We start from the raw sequence: 20973 nt of genomic DNA, 5'->3' as shown, positions 1-20973 counted from the left end.
TCACTCAGGCACACACACACACACACACACACACACACACACACACACACATATATATATATGTAGTTTTTAAATTAATCACTATTTATTGTTCCGATTATTATTAATAATTATTATATAATTGCTAATATAATTTATCATTTGTAGTTTAGTTTAATATATTAATATTTGAATACACCTCATTCTGATCTGTTGAGTAATAATGTTTGTAATAATAAGAAAATAAAATAAAAGTTAACAGTGAAATGCTTATTCTTTTGTTGCCGCTAGCAAACAAAGAATTGAAAAAAAAAAACAGAGAATGAAAGGATTATTACACCATACAGCTGTAGAGATAAGCCACGGTTTCCAGTAATCTGAAACTCGGTCAATAGTTTTGCCAGGTGATCTACTGTATTACTTTCGACTGTGGCACCTAGTACAGCCAGAGAAACAATGGACGGTTTAATATGCAGAAGAGAGGCTTCTGATTGGCTCTAGCTGCGCGTTAGTCATTTAGCTCCACCTCAAATCCGCGATAGAAGCGAGAAGTTTTTGCGCGAGAGTCTTTGTTGTTTCGTGTAAAGTCACTGTGCACGAGGATTATTCATGCACGCGGAGCGCCGATTTATCTGTACTGTGATTTTACTGCAGCTGTAGGACTTTACTTCACTCATTCCCTGTTGGTCAGCTCATTGAATTTAAGAGAAATTTCAAAACGTGAATCATGACCCAGTTTAACAAGGGACCAGCCTACGGATTATCTGCGGAGGTTAAAAACAAGGTAAACTAAATAAAGTAAACTAAACTTAATTTATTTATTTCTTTGTTTCAAATATATTCATATATTTATGTTATACATTTTTTAGCATATATGTTTAGATTATCAGTTTTGATGGGAACAGATAGGCTACTTGTGTGTATTACTTTACTTTTAAAGAGTAGTTTATTCTGCAGGATTACTGTGTTAGTTTGGTATTAATATGGTTTGGTTTAAAATGTATACATTTCTTTTATTTTTTAATTGCTATTTTACCTATGTTATTATGTAAGACTTAAACATGGCCATGGCCATTTCATTAAAGCTTTAACAGTTACACGAGTCTTTAATTGGTGGTTGAATCCAAGTGAATTTGAATTAAAAAGCACATTAATAATAATAATAATAATAATAAAAATTCCAATAATAATAACAATATTTAAGTAAGTTATGATATAGATTGTCTTTTGTTTAGTATTTATTTGGTTAAATAGACAATTACTCAAAGTTAGCATCCCCATGTTTAAAAAAAGTGTATGATATAAAAATCATATTTTATATGATAGAGTAAAATTGATCCTCAAATTGATCTATGATTGTCCAGAGTTAAGAAGTGACTCTGGCCGAGATAATTTCCATGTTTTTTTTTTTTTATGACTGCCATATATGTATATATATCTTAGTAGTGATGTTATGCCTCAAAATGATCAGACAGGATGTTGCATGCAATAAAAATAAGTAAAGCCAATGAATCAACTTAAAGAATGACGACCCCCCCCCCCCCAACACACACACACACACACACTTTCAAATGTATTAAGCATGACATCATCAGTGCTGAAGAGCTATTTTTGACTTAAGTAATCTTAGTTCTCAGCTCATCAGCAGGTAAATTAAACTGTTTTTCATGCCCGAACAATCCTGGTTGGTTTCTGTCTTTCATCTAACCTCTTCAGAAGTAAGGATTTCATCTTGGAATTTTAAGCATTTCTAAAATGTGCTGGAACAGCTGTGACAATCCTGTTTCATTCAGAAGAGTTCAACTACTGGCTTTGATCTCTCAAAGGGTGTATTGCAATAATGACCTATTTAGCTCAATGAATGAATGTTGCTTATTTAGCCAGAAGCTTTACAGGAAATATTTCACCCTGAAAAGAAAATTGTGGGATTATTTACTTATCCTCATCCTTTTTTTTTATGAGCACAAATGGAGAAATACTGGTCACTCATTGCATTTGCAATGAAGCTGGAGCTTTCAAGCTTTACAGTGGATGCAAACACCAAAAAGGTTGTCTATATAACTTTTGTGCAGTGTCTTTGAAACCATGGAATTAGAAATTTAAGTCATTATTTTCTTCTCCAGTGAGCTGCCAACTGCAGCATCCATCCATTTAGTGATTTGAATCCAGAATCAAATTTGGTTAATCTGACTAGTTTTGTTAAACTGGATGAACTGATTCATCTCATAAGAATGATTCATGCATGAATCACTGCTTATCTCAGGAACCGTTATGATGGTGCCAAGGAAAAATAGTTTTTTTCTCACATAATTTCATTGTATTGCTTCTGAAGACAGAACATACAGTATGTAGAGTTGTGTTGTGAGCCTTGAGAAGTGAGTATACTCTTAACTCAATGCCCCCATTTTTTTTATTAAGTAGCCCAGAAAAGGTTCAACACCCTGTGTTATTAACCGTGATAAGACTAGTTTTGCATATTTAGTTCACCCCAAAATGTGTCAGTAGTATTTGCACAGTCACTTAACTTCTGCTGCTTGACTTCATGGAGTAAGGATCATCTTAAAAATTAATATTTGCTATAGTAGAGAGGTGCAGATTTTGCAATAGATAATTAAAAAAATAAATAAGTTTTCTGTTCAGAATCGGAGGAAAATCATAATCTATTTGAAACAAACAAAAATTGTGATACTTAATTTATCCTGCAGCTCTACTCCTGTGTCTGGCTGTTTCTCCCATGACTTACATTGACAGGGAAAGGGTAATTTCGAGCCATGACTCACGAGTGTAGTCATCATTTCAGATGTGTGGGGGACAGAAATATTGTTGTTGTTATTTTCTCTTTGAATTCTCTCGATCTGTTTAAATACACTGCTGGACAATAAACAATAATTTGTATTAGGCCTATAATTTTTTCCTATATTTTCCTCATGACAATTTTATGATTTGTTTATATACAAACACTTTTCCACCCATTTTTATCACAGAATAAGGCAGAAGATATATTTTATAGTTTCTATAGCCAATTGTAATAAATGCGGTCAATTAGCACTGCAGTGTTCAGATGCTTTTAATTACCTGGAGATGACTTGAAAAACACACATAAACCATATATTGTAACAGTTTTGTGTTTATTGTCTTCATGTTTCATCAGTTGAAATGTTTCTTTTTATTCAGATTAGCTACGCTTTGGCTTTGGCTGCGATAGCTGGATGTCTTTATCCATATTAAGGGTTTCCTGGCACGTCATAAATTATTACTTTCTATGAGTCAGTTTTGGACTTTCTGCACCAGAGTGCCCTCAGGCTTCATGTATAATTAAAACTTACACTGCAGGAGAGCATTTACGCCTCGGTCCTGACCGCATCAATGTCTTAACTGGATGTCTTTAGGGAATATTTGCATTTACTCACATGCAGTTGGATTAGCTACTCATGTGCTGGACTGTCGTGATTTTGGCTAATGTAGGACACTACTGATGATCATGTGCATCAGAGGGGATTTAGAAGTGGGTATATACACAATGCCGACTGATAAAAAAGTGCACTACACCACCGGTTGAATGATAGTTTTATGATGCTTTCTTGTTTTGTTTTGGAGCTAGACATTCTCAGTCATCATGCACTTTCAAAGGACTATAGCAGAAAGAAAATCATACAGGTTTGGAAAGACTTAAGTAAATCATGAATAAGTGATGGTGGAATTTGAGTTATTTATGCTATATTTTATGATTTATTTATGCGGCTATAAATACAATAGTGATTCTGATTACTTGCTAGTGGATAGTAGTTCTAGGGACTAGTTTCATTACACCTTTTACCCTCCTAATCCATGACTTATTTTCCGTTTTATCTGGCTGGACACTGAAAGGCTGCAAGAAAAGTGTTTGCTATTTTGCATGCTTTCAGTTTGAGGTCAGTAAGATTTTTGAAGATGTCCCTTATTCTCATCAAGGCTGCATTTATTTGAATACAGAAAACAGTTATATCACCAACTATTTAAAATTGAAATAACTGTTATTTTAAAATCCACTTTTCCCCGTAACTTCCGTCTTCAGTGTCATGTGAGGATCTTTACTTAATATTCAACCTTGATACATTTTTGCAGGATTATCTAATTAATTTCTTGTTTTGCAGTGTGTGCAAGGGTTTAGGTGAAGCACTTGGTTTTTCCTTGTGAAACAATAGCAGCTCGACCTTATCAGACATGAGGAATGCAGGCAGTGTTATTCTGCAGGGATATATATAAAAACATAAAATCTAGTGTTTTTATATTGTGCAGGGATGTTAATGACTGGATTAATAATACAAACGCTATAAGCTGTTTTTTTATTCTATTCATATGAGAAATACCTACTTTTCAATCAGTATTAACTTATGAGAACGTTCTTAACTGTGTTTGTCTCTAACCTTTTATAGGTAATGTGCTTTCCAAGGACTTGTTTGTCTCGTTTCTTGAGTTTCACCAGTACTTTTGCTCTGCTGAAAGCCGAGAGCTGTTTTCTGCCTTTGTTTTCCTGCAGGCTGAACTTTGGAAATGTGGGAAGTCAAAGCTCTCACATTGATAGAAACATTAGTTTCCCAGTATCTCCAGCCTGTAAATGTAAACGAATCACCTTGTCAAATAGAATTATTCCTTAAAATAAAACTCACAAATAACATAATGGGAAAGGATGTTTTCCCAATCAAATTAATGACCCTCTCTGGTTATGTAATAGCAGACACAAGGGTCCGTTCATTACGGGCTTATTGCCAAAGCATCATCCTCTGTTCAAGTCCAGCACAGTGATGATATTGTTCAGGCTGGTTTATTTTTACACATGGAAGAGGTGTCAGTTAGCAACCTATTTTTATCGTAACCATTCTTGTTACATTATATTAATCATATCAGTTGTTTTTGCCATGTTGTTTTCCCCAGACATAAATTACTGGAGGAGAGCTTTTGGAAGCCATTGGAGATTCGGTAGCTCTGTTTAGTAGGGGAGAACCGGGGCGAAAGTAACGCGGGGCGAAAGTAACAAAGCGATTTTCTCAGAGCCTATTACTGCATTTGCATTCCCAGCTATGACGGTATATTCAGCATTCAATCCTTGATGGAGCTGAGAAATACCACGTGATTTCCTCATCATTTCCCGCAGTTAGGTCGGTAAAACTGTTTTCGAGTACAAAAAGTAAATTACTGAAGCGGTAATTTTTTTTAAATTAGTTGTGTTGTTTTTTTTGTTTCATGTGTCACAGTAATGATCAATCTACAGGTTATTTAGTGCTTTAACACATCCTAAAGTTTGCATTATCAAAGTTTTTTAGTATAAAAGTAAATCAGGTTTAAATGCCAGGAGTTCCTGTCGGGACGAAAGTAACAGTTGTTACTTTTGTCCCGCTACAGTGACAAGAAGTATTTATTTTGTTCCGGTACATGCTATTCTGTGAATTTCTGTCTCTTGCATCATTTATTAAAATGTTTATGTCATATTATACCAAAAGAATATGTCTGAGTGAGGGTCAGAAAGACAAACAGTGGTCTGGTTTTATCCAGATGTTTATGAGAGAGCGTTTCTGGACATAGAGGAACATCTGGGCAGCTCCTACCTCGCATTTACCTTAGTTATATTTAGGTTTTAGCCATACCTTAGCTTTTACACCTCCAGCTATGAATTTGCAGTGTTTCCAGATGTTTTAATGCACATTTTGAATTTATGCATAAAAACAACTGGATGGAAACATGAATAGGCCTACTGTTACATTATGTTTAGAATTTATATTATGCCAATGTAATTTAATTATTATATTGTTCATTCTGTTGAAAAAATGTTTTATAAAAATACACTGAAATAAAAAAATAAAAAATAAAAAAATAAAGTTTGTACAGTCTGGTTTTGAGACATTTGATGAAACTTAAATTTAAAATAAAAATATAAATATAAATATGTAATTTAATAATTTTTTTTACAAAAATAAAAGACCGAATATGTTTGCAGTTACATATTTACAAGGTCATAGTCAGGTATACTTCATAAAAATAAGAGTAACAGAAAATAAATCTAGCTTATATTGTTGTGTTACTTTTAACCCACCTGTGTGTTACTTTCGTCCCAACCGATGGGGTCAAAAGTAACAATGTGCAACTTATGTTCAAATTGAAATTATACTGAAGCCTTTCTACATTTCTACAAAATACCACCTGGTATTGATAGACCAGACTTATGAGTTACTGACCACAGCAGAAATATATCTCTGTCTACAACATTATCTTTTAAAATGATGTTTTTCTGAAAAATGGTACTTTCGCCCCTGCTCTCCCCTAGTAAAATACATTCTCTTGTATGTTGCTTCCAAAAATGCTCCATGGTCAGAACTTTGAACATGAAGTTAAATATGCAGGAATTCCCCCTGAAATTATTGGATGACACCTTGATTCTCTCAGGCCTGGGAAAATCTTTTTCAGACTCTAATAAATCCATATTATTCTTGGCTCTCACAGCTCAAGCCCTTGTGTCCTGGGACAGGACAAGGTTCAGAACAGGGAGGTCTCGGTGGTTCTTGGGTAAAACCAGATCAGGTTAACCTTAGGGCTTTGATCCGTTACTCTCTACTGCTGCATTCCATGTTGATTCTCAGCGTAAAAGCACTTTTAACTGCCATACTGTGACTCCTGATGTGCAGTGAGGGAGTGTAACATACCCCCGCAATGTGCTGATCAGCAATATTTTCCAGGTTTGGTTAAGGCTCTGCGAAGTGTGGCCACGGTTGTTAACCCCATGATGCCATTTTAGGAGAAACAGGAAAGTGTTTTCATGAGGCAATTGGGTCTATTGTTCAGCAGGATTTTACAACAGTGTAAACATAGACAAGGCTTTTTATAGACTCTTGTTTAAAAAGATATCAACGTTTATTGAAGGTTTGAAATCCCTTTTAGCCAAAAGTTGTCTGTGAACAGATTAAGTCAACAATGATTATTATTATTTCTTATACTGAGAGATGGTGATGTTAGTCTGGTGGAAAAGTTTTCGGACTAATCTGAACACCCTAGCAATTACCATCAACCACCAAACAATGCTGGACAATTGCTATTCCAAAAATAACACATTTTATTAACAAAATCAAGTTAGGATGGGCTCTTTTGACCACCTAGTAACCTCTCAGAACACCCTAGTAACTACCTAGCAATATCCTTGCAATCAATCAAAACATCCTGAACATCCAGAAATGCCCTAGAATTGTGGTTTCAGATATTACACACATTTTCTTAATAAAAAGTTAAACAATAAAGTTAGGATGGGCTTGTTTGAATAAAGCTAGTAAGTAGCCACCTGTCAACACCCTAGCAATGCCTTAGTAATCATTTAGCAATATTCTAGAATTGCGGTTCCGAATATTACGTACATTTTCTTAATAAAATGGAAAAGAAATTAGTTAGGATGGCTTTGCTTGAATGAAGGGAGTAAGTAGCCACCTAGCAACCACTCAGAAACCCTAGCAACATCGTATCGAACAAGCAGAATACTCAAAGAGTCACCTTGTTGCAAACATCCAGTACAGCCTAGCTATCAGCTAGCAATGTACTAGCATTGTGGTTGCGAAACAATATATAAACATCTGATTACTACTGTTTTTCAGGAGAATTTTCTATCAATTTGTGGCTTAAAGAGTTCCCTTTCAGATGTGAAAAAAACAAATTGATTTTGCAGGTATAGAAGAGCAAATCTTTCCTCATTGTCTGCTGGGTATTTCCAGAGCGCATGGTTATATATTGCCTATTACTGGCTGGACTAGTTACTTGCACGTGATTAAATAGGCACACTTGCATAGTACCCAATATTAGTCAGAGAAGAAGGTCAAGTAAGAACATTCATTTGTTTAACAAGTTTATTTTTGCTAAGTTAGCTTTTATGATGCCACCGTAAATTATGCACACCTCTGAATCATTAATTCTTTTACTTCTAGAACTCTTTTACTAATACTAATTTTGTTAAACAAATAGGACTTTGTTGGATTTTAGATTCATGTCCATGTTGCTAAACAGTTTTTTAGCCTAAACCCAAGATGAGAAGGATTTCCCTCTCCTGTTCCATTGTCACCAGTTTGTCGAATTGATCGTGTTGTGTTGCGAGTCTTTTCACTCCCTGACCTTTTTTTAGTCCAGTGTTTGCTCGGTTTTTGTGCTGTCATCAGTATGCTCCTAGAATTAAGATTGGGGGAGGAGAGCTAGAGGTTGGTCTCCAGCGGGATCAGCCCACAACCTTCCAGAATGTTCTTCTTCTGCAGATGCCTCTAACATCTTCATCAAGGATCACATTTTTCTCTCTCTTTTTTCTACCACTGGCTGGTTTCCCAGTGGACTGGAAGGAAAGACAAGACAGACACATGGTTCTCCAATCTTTGCTCAGTTTCTCCGTGGAGTTCCTCTGTTCTTTTTTCTGATTCATGTCTAATATAAATCACCCCAGTCAATGGATCATTATATCAGAGATATAACATTCTTTGTCTCCCACTACATCTGAAAACATCCAGTGCTCTTTTGAACTATTTGGAACATGCCAAAAGTGCTGCAATTCTTCAAAGATGAGAAACTGTGTACGGTTTAGCTTTTTGTCTGTCATTATAGGAGAAAAGTCATCTCGGGTGACCTCAAATTGCACAAGGGAACTGCCACACACCCCACATGCCATTTTTTTCCTAGATGTCTCATATTCTGACTAATGGCCTGCAGTGTGGGAGGATGTCTGCTTGATCTTCAGCCTGCTGAGAGAACTTCTATGGAAGTTTATGGAGCCAAGCTATATCTTCAATTTCCCTAGGAGAAATAAAAATAGGCACAAATGTTGTTGGCATAAAGTAACCTATGTGGATATAGTAGCTCAGGTAATATGTTGGTTATTGATTTGCCAATATACCAAAGTGATTTTAGTATGAACTCAGTACAGTCTGAGACGTATTTCATATATACTTTGATTTTAAATTAGTGTATTCATATATCATAGTGTTTAAATGGTACTTCAAGAATTCCATAGTATTTTCTTACCCTAAGGGGCTAGTTTTACCTAATTTGAAAGTTAAAAATAACTTGCTGATATTTATATTATTTAGTTGAATAATTGGGTTCAGTATTTTTTTTTTTTAAGAAATTAATATTTTATTTTGCAAGGATGCATTAAATTGACCAAAATAGATAAAAAAAATAATTTTTAACAAAAAATAAATAAATAATAATAATAATCTATTTCAAAGAAATGCTGTTTTTTTTAACTTTCTATAGATCATTCAACACTGATGCTAACAATAAATGTTTCTTGAGCAGCAAAGCAGCATTTATAATGATTTCTGAAGTGTTGTGTGACACTGAAAACTGGAGTACTGACTGCTGAAAATTCAGCTTTGCCATCATTGGAATAAATTACATTTTAAAAATTATTAACCCAGAAAAACAATTATTTTAAAGTGTACTAATATTTCACAGTGATTGCTCAAATAATGCAGCCTTGGTGTGCATAAGTAACTCCAAAAAAAATAAATAAATAAAATTTCTTCAGGACTGTGTTTGTCAATAAGTTTTGAGATGGCAGATAGAAGGCCATGAGGAAAGCTCTTATCATGTTTTGGCGGGAAAGAGACATCTACAGAAGCGTCTGTCCTGAATGCCTCCTGTTGAGAATATCTTCTCCCCCGTTTCTCTGTATGTTCCTTTGTCCCTCTCTCTCTCGAGATCTGTCTTGATAGCCACATGTAGCTTTGTCTTTGTACAGTCTGACCCTGAATGCTGAACTTGAAATGGAGCCTCTGTGATCGAAGCCATTTCCTGGACCTTGTATTAATAGCTACTTTAAATAGGTTTGGACTTGCAGTGTTGAAATTGAATTATTTAATATCCTTTTATTTACATAAAAAAAGTAAATAATTTTTGAAGGGTTTCACTTGAAGCTGAATTAATAGTTAGCTCATGAAGAAGAAAACATACTCTGAGAGTCTGTATTAATGAGAAGTGCTTTCTAAGTTATATTTAACTTTTACTTTTACTCATACTTGATGCCTCAAATCAGTGTAATATTATATTTCTAAGATTTACTTCTTCGCCTACAGGCCAATAAACAGACTAAACATTCATTGAAGGAGCAAATGAAGCCATCTCACATTTCATTCATGCATTTGGTAAAGATCTGCTGTTGGTAATAGCTATCTGTTCGGAGCACATTATTCAATGTTAAACGGTGCTATTTTATTACAGTCAGAAACATCCTGAGAAAGAGCGAAACAGCCAGAATTGATTCACACTGTGACTCTTTGTCGGAATTTAATGCTCTGTTGTTTGCATAGTCGCATGTCGGTGTTGCATCACAGGCTTTGAATGCCATTCTATTCACAAAGGAGAAAGCCAAACAGAGCCAGAAAATAGTTTTTATAGGCAATCTAATTTAATTAGGCTGCATTTGATGATTTTCCATTAGCTCTAATGCAACTTTTAAAAGTCAAACAGGCCTTTTAAATGTTTCAGACTGTTGTTTTGGTGAGTTTTGAAGTCAAACATGTTCTGTGTGAGGATCAGCAATGTTTATATTGACATGATATTTGAGATAAGCATGTATGCTGATACGTTACTGTCGAATCTAAAGGAAGATTGTCTAGGACCCATAACTATGATCCTGCAGAGCCGGTTTGACTCATAAATGACTGATGCGTGTTGGCTGACTCACTCAATGGGTTGTTTCTTCTCACAGATCGCACAGAAATATGACCAACAGAAGGAGGAGGAGCTTCGTTTCTGGATCGAGGAGGTGACTGGCATGCCGATCGGAGACAGCTTTCAGAAAGGGCTCAAGGATGGCGTCATACTGTGCGAGTAAGTTGGTAAACATAAACATACGTCTTGGCCATGTGGGCAAGGTTTCCCTGCTGAAAACAAAAACAGTTTTAACCATTCTAAGCTAGTTTGTTGGCCTTAGATTTTCTCCCAGGCTGGTCTGTTGGTGGGTTTGGGCACATTTCAGCTGGTCAGACTGGGAGACCACTTGTCTGAACAGCTAAACACCAGCTGTGCTAGGCTAAGAGACTATTCATGACACTATTAAAACATTGCTTGTTTGAGCATCTTGGCTTGATATAAAGCCACTGACTCAACTAATGGCAGAAAACCTGCATGGAAACAATCATTATTTTTGCAATTCCATTTGGTGATGCTAGAAAAACCGAAATTACATACTTCACTTTACTGTGTCCATAGATCATGCTTATATTTGTGATGCTTAGAAAACAGATTTGAAATCACTCCCTTTTTTATTCTTTTCAGATTGATAAACAAGCTTCAACCTGGATCAATAAAGAAAATAAACCATTCACAGTTAAACTGGCATAAGGTAAATATTTCAGAGACTCCTAAGTTATTTGTTTTCATCCAGATCAGCTCCTTTAAGAAGCAAGAAGTGGTTTCTTTCCTTCCAATGCTTACAATACAATGCAGCTGAGAAAGATGCACGAAGCAGAAGCTTTTAACAACTGCAGATGCCCCTCAGCATTAAAAACTCTGAAGTATCAGAACTCCTTATATGCTGTAAGAATAAATGGACCCATTCATGCACTCTTCGACTCATCCACCAACAACTAACTCTTTTATCTGAAAATGAGGTAACCAATGATGTTACGGAGAAACACAGCCTTACTGTTGTCATTGTTCCCTCAGCTAGAGAACCTTGGGAATTTCATCAAAGCCATTCTAGCCTACGGGCTGAAGCCCAATGACATCTTTGAAGCCAATGATCTTTTCGAAAACGGGAACATGACGCAAGTCCAGACTACACTTCTCGCTTTGGCCAGTATGGTACGTCTGCGAGTCCTTCAGTTATGCTAAACTTGAGTCTTATGTTGAATATTCTTTAAAGGGGTGGTTCGGGATTTTTGACATCGGACCTCATTTTTAAGTCAGCCTGGTTGTTATTCATCAGTGGAGACATTTAAAAAAAAAAATGATCCAGTCTTTATATTTGGATAGATAGCCGATGCTAGGCTAGCACGAGTCAATGGGTATATGTTAGCCAGCGATTAAAAACCGTTTTACCCGCTCCACAGTGCACCAAACGCAAATCAATTATAACACTAGACTATCGATGCAAATGTCCGTTGATAGAATAATGTTAGAAATCAAACTTACCTTTCATCACATTGCATTAGTTATAATTTGTTCCCTGTAATCATAAGCCTTGTCGACAGCAGCAGCGGAGTGATATTGATTACCTAGGCAACCGAGTGAGCCGGTCCACACATGACGCAAGTGTATTTACCTGCCGCTGGCACACTGATCATTACTAACCGGAGCAAAGTAAAATTCCGCAGCGGCTGAGAAACTAGTTCCTTTAGGATCATTGAGATGAAAGGTAAGTTTGATTTCTAACATTATTCTCTCAACGGACATTTGCATCGATAGTCTAGTGTTATAATTGATTTGCGTTTGGTGCACTGTGGAGTGGGTAAAACGGTTTTTAATGGCTGGCTAACATATACCCATTGACTCGCGCTAGCCTAGCATCGGCCAACTATCCAAATATAAGGACTGGATAATTAAAAAAAAAATATGTCTCCACTGATGAATAACAACCAGGCTGACCTAAAAATGAGGTCCGATGTCAAAAATCCCGAACCACCCCTTTAAAGGGCTAATTCAAAGAAATAAAAAATATTTCTTTGAGTAAAATTATGACATTTGGTTGATTTTATTTATTTATTTAAATTTTTTTATTAAACCTATCTAAAATATTATTGACGGCTAATATTTTGCAACTATAACATTTTTCTTTCTTTTTCCTACAGGCAAAGACAAAAGGCATGGAAACAAACATTGACATTGGTGTGAAATATGCAGATAAGCAGCAGAGACATTTTGATGAAGAGAAGATGAAGGCTGGCCAGTGTGTCATTGGACTTCAGGTAGAAGACTCTCTTCCTGGAAGTTTTTTTGGGGTGGGGCCTTTTTCATGCTTTTATCCAAAGTGACTGGAATAACCTCAGGTTAGGCAGCTACTCAAATTCACCATTGTGATCAAGGATCACTCACTGTTAGGCTTGAACCTACAACCATTCAGCAAGTCTAGATATAAAACCAAACAGCTACTCAACCAATATCAGTGTAGACCTGCCTCTGGGAATGGTACTAGTGGAGATGGCTCATCTTCAGGAGTGTTTTTGACCCACTTTTGAGGTGTTTCTGACTTTCGTTTCAGATGGGGACCAACAAATGTGCAAGCCAGGCTGGGATGACTGCCTATGGGACCAGGAGACACCTTTACGACCCTAAGACGCAGACAGAGAAACCCTATGACCAGACCACCATTAGCCTGCAAATGGGCACCAACAAAGGAGCCAGCCAGGTACACCCAAATACAGAATATGTCAACAGTATCACACAAAAATGACATATTTACCATGTATTTGTCTCTCTCCAGGCTGGCATGTCTGCCCCAGGCACCAGGAGGGACATCTATGACCAGAAGGCAGCTCTGGAACCATTGGACAACTCCACCATTTCATTGCAAATGGGAACCAATAAGGTGGCCTCGCAGAAGGGCATGAGTGTGTACGGCTTGGGACGGCAAGTGTACGACCCTAAGTATTGCGCCACCCCAATGGAGCCCATAATCCACGCCAACGGCAGCCAAGGCACGGGGACCAATGGCTCAGAAATCAGTGATAGTGACTATCAGGCAGAATATCAAGAGGAAGAGTACCAGGGCGAATACCACGATGAGTACAGAGGGCACTACAACGACCAGGGCATCGACTACTAGAGAACGCTGTTAGTCAAAGCAGTATTAACATAATGTATATCATAAGAGCAAGTCTTTTGCAATGCCTTTTGCATCTCACAGTTACCCCTTCCCTCCCAGCGCATGTGTTTGGGTAAACATTCGTAAGGTGGTGATATCTCAAATCTCCCATCTTAATGGTGAAATTGATCTTTTATAATTTCTTTAATAAAGTGTTTTTTATGAAGTATGGAGAACTGTTAAGAGAATTTTCTAGTTTTGCAGTACGATCCTTCGTTTTACACCCTACAACTTTTGAGTTCACTACTTTTAAAGCTTGTTCGCCATTGAAATCCCGCTCTGCAGTTTGAAGACATTCCTTCCTAAGTCATTCTTTTGAAGTAATTCCGTTTAGAATTCCAAATGCCTGGAAATGTTACAAGCTACAAATGTTAGCATTTAAAGATTAGCTGACTGGATGACCACAAACATTCCGCTATTGCTTAGTTTTTTTGTGCCATAATATTGGAAAATCTTTCCCATTGTATTTATTGCCCTGCTTTTCATTATAAATCCTCTGTCATAAGGTTCTTTTATGAATAAATTCTATCTTATAAATAAACTTGGTTCTCCACGCATGTCTATTATTTTGACCATCATTGCCTTTAAATTTAAATATAGCTGTTCAGTTATCTATACATTTGAACTGATTTCAGTTTTTTGGGATTAAATAACACATTTTCTCCTCTTTCTCTAAGTCAGACTGGTTCTTTGCTGTTGTCCTGCTGAGGTGTGGTTTCTACAACGGCCCAGATTTTGCTATTTGTTTTTTTTATTTTTAATCTTGTATCTTTTATGAGGGTGAATTGAAGTGGCACAGGGCCTCAGATGTGCTCTGACTCTGCCCAAGTATCACTGCGAAGCCATAAATCTTGTGTTTTTGAGGTTAACCTCAGAGGCATTTGGAAGCTGCTCCTTGTGTTGACAGGCCAGAGTTTCTGGAAGCAGTTATATAACCACAAAAAGCAGTGAAAAAGTATCTAAAGTAGAACAAGTCTGTGTTTGTGCACCAATTATTGGAACTACTGCATTTTGTGCATATGTATATGTTTGGGTTTTTTAATGAATTACGGTACTAAAAAGCCCTTGTTTGTGTCCTGAAAAAAAAAATTAAAAATTCATGCTCTGCATCTTCTCATACTAAACCTTCAATTAAGTCCATGAAATGCTACCCTTGATTACTTTACAGTTCAGCCGACGTCCATGGAGGGATTTGGAAAGAGCTGCACACCACTGAATTAAATTATGCTTCCCATGCCATGACCTTTCTGCATTCTTATTGGCCACAGTATAAACCGAAACACGACGGAATGGTAAAAGTGTGGTGGGGCTTGTGATGGAACATTCCAGATGTATTGGACCAGTTTAAGTTGGTTTGAGGCTGCAGACTTGAATTAAGAGCAGAAGAGGATTTATACGTGCAGCAAATCACATTTTAGAGTTGCATGTTGCATTCTGGGTCATTCCGAGATATGTAACGTAATGCCACATGGCAAAACATTATTCTGTTTCCATAGCGATTTGGGGCAATGGAAGGCCAACAATATGTTAGAATTCTAACAATGCGTAGTCACTGCAGTGGTTGCAGTCAGAAATGAAGAACCGAGAGTCTACATGTTTAAGTAACATGTTAGTGCTTAATCTGGGTGTCAGTGAACTCAGTTGAACTGTTATTGTGTAATTAAGTGGGGAGGACTACATACAACTATATCCATGCGTACAGGACAAGAAAGCAATGGCATTCACTCAGGTGCTGCCCCTGCCCCTCCTGACCGTGTTACTCCGGGATAATCAGCGCTTTGTGCTGGTTGCAGAATCTGAGACAAAAACACAAGACTCAATTATAGAGAAGGTCCGAAAAAGGCAGTGGTGTTGCAGCTTTTGAATGCTGCATCATGTTGCTAACTGTGCCACCCTGGTGCCAGTTGAGGGGCCCGGGGCCAAAACCATGTGCAGTCATCACTGTGCCAGAGCTTCAGAGAGGGTCATGAAGTAGTTAGTAGTGTTTGCTAAGGCAAGCATCACTATTATTATTGCTCATAGAGACCCGTAACACTTGTTTTTAACTTCAGCATGTAATTTCTTCTGCACTGTTTGTGCTACGGACATAAATTATGCATGAAATCATGCAGAATGTTGCTGAAAAGTGTGCTAATAGTTTTCTTCACTATGTTAAAATAAGCTAAATTAATTTACGTTTAAAAAAAAATAACCACCATAGCAAAAATCCAAAAACCATAGCAACAACCTGGAAGAACACTCTAAAAACATTAAGAACACCTTAGCAATGCACTAAAAACCATTCAGAACACTTTAGCAATCACAAAGCAACCAATGTCCCTTTAAGGACTTTTTAAAGGATTCTATAGTCTTTGAAGTAACCATTCAGAACTCCTTAGCAAGGCCCTAGCAACTAACTAAAACCCACCCCTACTCAAAACACAAGCATTGTGGCACCAAGTTTTTGCGAAAATACACTGGCCTATCTGATTACAGAAGCCACCGAAACCGATGGAAAAGATCAGAAATTTAATAAAGGTGGTCAGCTGTATAGAGGCGTGTTGCAGAGCCACCCCCCCCCCCCCCCCCCAAAAAAAGAAAGAATAAGCTATGTGTCTGGAGTTCATTAGCATGATTAGCAAGGATCCTCAGGCTGAACATCACTCCATCTGGCCTGGAATGAATGGAGGGGGAAGAGGATGAAGAACAAAGATACTGTATACTGATCCACAGACAAACACGCTTCGAGGAATTGTGACTACTGCTCACTGTGAATTCATTCCTCGTTCTTGAGGTGAAGACTGAGAAGTGGGCTTTAATGAGAACCACAGATGGTTTCTAGCTGCTCTCCCAGTTGACATTTCCCTGGATACAAGCTGGAAAGCATGTGTCCGGGACATCTGAGACTTCCTCACATGCCTGTGGATATTTTTTTTAGCGGAACGCTCTCATTCCCTGGCCGCTCAGTCTCTGAATTTCAGAACGAGGAGTTCAGTATTGATTCTTCTCCTTTCAAATCCAAAGCAGTGGCCTCTAGCCATCTCCATGTATCCCCCACATACTCAACTCTGAAAGGGAGGGATCTTTTCTCAGCGGAGAGCAGGGCTGGACTGGGACAAAAAATCGGCCCGGGGCATTTTTGCCCAGACCGGCCCACTATGTGATCATAAACACCATCCATCTTTGCACGCCCTTAATTATATGCATACCAACTCCTATTCATTAAAACCACTAATGGCATGTAACGAGTGAGTATAGGAACGAGTGAGAGTTAACAGATGAAATAAGTCAAAATTGTATATTTATTAATACAGTTGAACTATACTCCACAGCGGTGAATCCTAAAACAAGCTATAAGCGGCTATGGCATAGGAATACCAGTGTTTCTTACAGGATTTTTGTTAAAACTATGGTGGTGTGTCCTCGGTCCTTCTAGGTGGGTTCGGGGGCATGCCCCCCCGTGAGAAAATTTTGTGCATTTTAATGTTAAATTCATTAATCTGGTGCACTTTGAGAGTTCAAAATTAAAAGCTCCAACCCATATTCAGTGTGCAAATTAAACAGAAAAATTCAAACCTCTTTTAGTTACAGTGTCTATTTACATTACACCTATACATAATAATAGTTATAATATTAATCCAATGACAGTAATAGCCATATTTTGTAAAACAAATGCACAAAAAAATAAAGGAAACTTTCTTAATTAGTTGTACCAATTTCTATACTTGAAAGAGATAAGCACATGATCTTTTATTTTGACGCAAACTGCATCAAGCTTTTATTTTGGCAGAAAACATGGTTTACAAACGCCTCTTATTAAATTTCTAGTGAATTGCGGTAATCGTCAACTATGCAGATGTGGAAATAATCTACACTCATGACATGGCCTAAGTGTTTTGAAAGTAGTTATGCTTACTGAAGGCTCTACACTTTCTCATCTCTCTCCTGATCCTCCGTCCTCACTATCATCATCTGCCACAGGAGCTGATGAAGGTCAGAAAACATATATTTTGACACAGTTTACAGTGTCTGCTTTAAGGGCCTGGTTCTATTTTTTCACGCTATTTATCTGCACATTCCTTGCGTTTCTTCTCCATCTTTTTTTTACAGATACACACTGACACTGCTGCCGCTCGCTCACTCGTTTAAAGTTGTGATTGGGCCAGCCCAGTGTCAATCAAGAAAAGAGCCAATGGGCCGCTGATCTACGTGTTTCATGGGCTGGTCTGTCAGAAAAAAAAACTAACACTGACTTTGACCAATGCATTACACCGGCACAAACCCAGCGCCGCCAATTAAGCAAAACAAAACCAAACGAATGGGCCGCCGATGTACAAATTTTATGGGCCGTTTAAAAAAAAAAAAAGTATGAGTATGAGATATCGGCCCAAAAACCACGTCTGCCCACCGGGCAAATGCCCGGTATGCCCAATGGCCAGTCCAGCCATGGCGGAGAGGAGGAAAACCGTGCTGTATGTTGAAATGCCAAAGGTTTTCTTTATTAATTAAAAGGAGTTTCTGTTATAATACCTCCTGATAAACTAAAACAGCCAGATTTGAGTTGGGAATCATATGCTATCTTCATTAAGTCCAAAGTAACTTATTGAGGCCCAGGAAGACAAAGATGCATTTACAGCAAGGTGAGAGCGATTCTGGTTTCTGGGCTACCTATAACTCAATAAAACCATTCATAACTCCTTAGCAATGCCCTAGAAACTGCACAGCAACTAACTATAAGCTTCAGAACAATACAGCCCACATTTCTCCAGCATGATGTGAACCCTCTCACATTTAGTCACTTTATAAAACAGAAGGTAAGACTTCCTCATTTTTACAACCAATTAGTTATTAGTTGTTCTATTTACTGACGGAAAACAGCAACAGGCCTGAATTATAACCATCCCGGACTTCATCAGGGGCCACACAGTGGAAACCACACATGAGAAATGTTTCCTATTCATAAAAGATTTGTAAATAAACATTGAATATTAAAAACATATTTACAGAAGCTTATTTTCACAGAATAAAAGATAACTGTGCCTTTTTATCCTTAGATTATATCACTTAGCAGAATTGTGTCATATAAATTCAGAATTGCAAGATATAAACTCACAATTCTGAGGGAAAAAAGTCAGAATTATGAGATATAAGTAATTGCAAGAATTTTTTTTTATTCCATAGCAAAACAAATATGACTTTTTTTTTCTAGCCATTTCGAGTTTATATCTCGTAATTCTTTCTTTCTTCTTGAGAATGTGAATTTCACAATTCTGACCTTTTTTCTCAGAAAGTTTATAAAAACGAGATGTATACCTTTAAACTCAGAATTGCAAGAAAATTTGTTTTTATAATTTTATTATTATTATTATTGTTTTTATTCTGTGCCAAATAAGCTTCCATAGATATTTAATAAAATATCTTTAAGTCAACATTAAAGATCTAAATTGCCTATATTTATTCTCTAAACACACTTCCCTGGGTCACATTGCATTCAATTATTTGGTGCATATTATAAAAAATTAAAATAAAAAAATGTTCCATTAAGAAACATCTTTAATTAAAGGATTTAATTAGAATGTTCCTCTTTAATTTTAATTTTAATTTTTTTTTGCATTAACTTTAGATTTATAACAACACATGAATTAATGGCCCCGGGGATTATGACATGGTGTCAATTTCTATAAAAGTGCTCCAAGATGATTCGCCAACCAGTAAGGAATGTCCTCGCACGTCGAGAGGGAAGAATAGCACACATGTGAACAAAATCTGAGACAAAGTGGTAGAAAGGCGCTCACTTTGGCAGTGAATCCACTGGAAAAAAAAAATAACAGCCCTTCCTACTGTACCTTTTTTTGAGTGGCTGGCTGGCATCTTGCCACAATGTCCAGTCTGTTGCATGAGCCATTTTGAATGGCTTTGTTAAAGAAGAATTCGGCTGAAGAGCCCAGTCCTCACATATAAATAATGCAAAGATTCTGGAATGTTAATAACCTTGCTATGAATGCATAAACCACTGCCCTCTTTCTCTCACACATGAGTATTTTTTTGTTGTTTGTTTTTTTCGGGACTGCTGGATTGAGGTGGAGTTGATCCAAACAGAGGGCTGTCTGTAACTTTCTCCTTGAAGGGAGGAATGTTTCTCTGTTCAAACAATCAAGTTTTTTGCTTAGGTTGTCATGAATGAACAGAACTAGTTTTGATTAGTTTGTGATTCTTTCTAAAGATTTTTTTTTTAAATACTATTAATCCATAATTAATTTATAAATCTAAACCAGTGTAACTAGTCCCATTCGTGTCAGTCAGTATGTAGACTGATAATTATATGATGCCTGATTGATTTTTGTCCTGTGGCCTTATCGGATCTCCTCTGATTTTGCCATTTCAGCCATATTGGCATCATGATATGTGTGTTTTGCCATAGCCTATGTCTAAAGTTGGTCAAATGATATCTGTTATGTTCTGCATGAATGGTGAGAAAAGGCAACAGACAGACATGATCGTCAATATCTACTTCACATGAGATTTATGGGAATTGGATGTGCTAACTTGGCCAACCAAGACTGAGGATCTAAACCCAAAATAACTCTCGGAAAATCTGCTTTGAACAACATGTTTTGGAAAAAGCATTCTTTAAATTTAAATTCAATTCAATTTAATTTTTTTTTTTTTTTACAAAATTTCTTTTACAATAAGTTTCATGTAATTATGCAGAATAATTTTATCCTCAATGATGTAAGTGCTGGCGAAACATAAAATATTTTGCCTGATTTATGTAACAAGACTATCCAATGTTAATGTTTTCCTCCTGAGGCCCTGAAAATTGATTCCAGATAACTCGACACTCATAAATGTCTTCAGGCAGCTGGAGTTCAACTTCACATTGTACATAGGCAGGCAGCACAGACTATTAATAAAAATTCTACTTAAAACAACTTTTACCCTATTCAGGAATGTTTCATTGTTCCTGTATGTGTTAGTTACGTCAGCCCACTCTCTGTTTCCTCAGGAAGAGGCTTGGAGGGAGGAATGATTTCCGCATGGAGCCTGACCAAATGGAGGTTGGAGTGGGACACAGATGGAGGAAAATCATGTCACTGTGGTGATGGATTTGAATTACACAGCATTTGGCATTTGGGAAGGAAGTGAAGGAACCATAGTTTTTGTTGAGTAGTTAAAGTCAATGTTAAAATTAAAGGTACTGTATTAATCTG

General features: G+C 37.0%; 1 protein-coding gene across 1 annotated transcript; it reads left to right on the top strand.

The window, feature by feature from the left end:
• Positions 1-522: 522 nt before the first annotated feature.
• Positions 523-14324, top strand: LOC132124211 (calponin-3-like). The gene is made up of 7 exons (XM_059535122.1): positions 523-763; positions 10688-10809; positions 11257-11323; positions 11647-11784; positions 12771-12887; positions 13181-13327; positions 13403-14324. The coding sequence occupies exons 1-7, from the start codon at positions 707-709 to the stop codon at positions 13742-13744; spliced, it is 990 nt and encodes a 329-aa protein (XP_059391105.1). The 5' UTR covers positions 523-706; the 3' UTR covers positions 13745-14324.
• The last annotated feature ends 6649 nt before the right edge of the window (positions 14325-20973 follow it).

Source organism: Carassius carassius, chromosome 42 (assembly GCF_963082965.1).
Source record: "Carassius carassius chromosome 42, fCarCar2.1, whole genome shotgun sequence".
Classification (NCBI taxonomy): Eukaryota; Metazoa; Chordata; class Actinopteri; order Cypriniformes; family Cyprinidae; genus Carassius; species Carassius carassius.
Note: the sequence above shows the minus strand (reverse complement) of the source record. Positions and strands in the feature narration are given on the sequence as shown.

Coding starts and splice junctions, on each gene's coding strand:
- LOC132124211 (XM_059535122.1), top strand. CDS start 707: ATGACCCAGTTTAACAAGGGACCAGCCTACGGATTATCTGCGGAGGTT. Junction 764..10,687: donor CTGCGGAGGTTAAAAACAAG/GTAAACTAAATA, acceptor TTCTTCTCACAG/ATCGCACAGAAATATGACCA. Junction 13,328..13,402: donor CCAACAAAGGAGCCAGCCAG/GTACACCCAAAT, acceptor GTCTCTCTCCAG/GCTGGCATGTCTGCCCCAGG.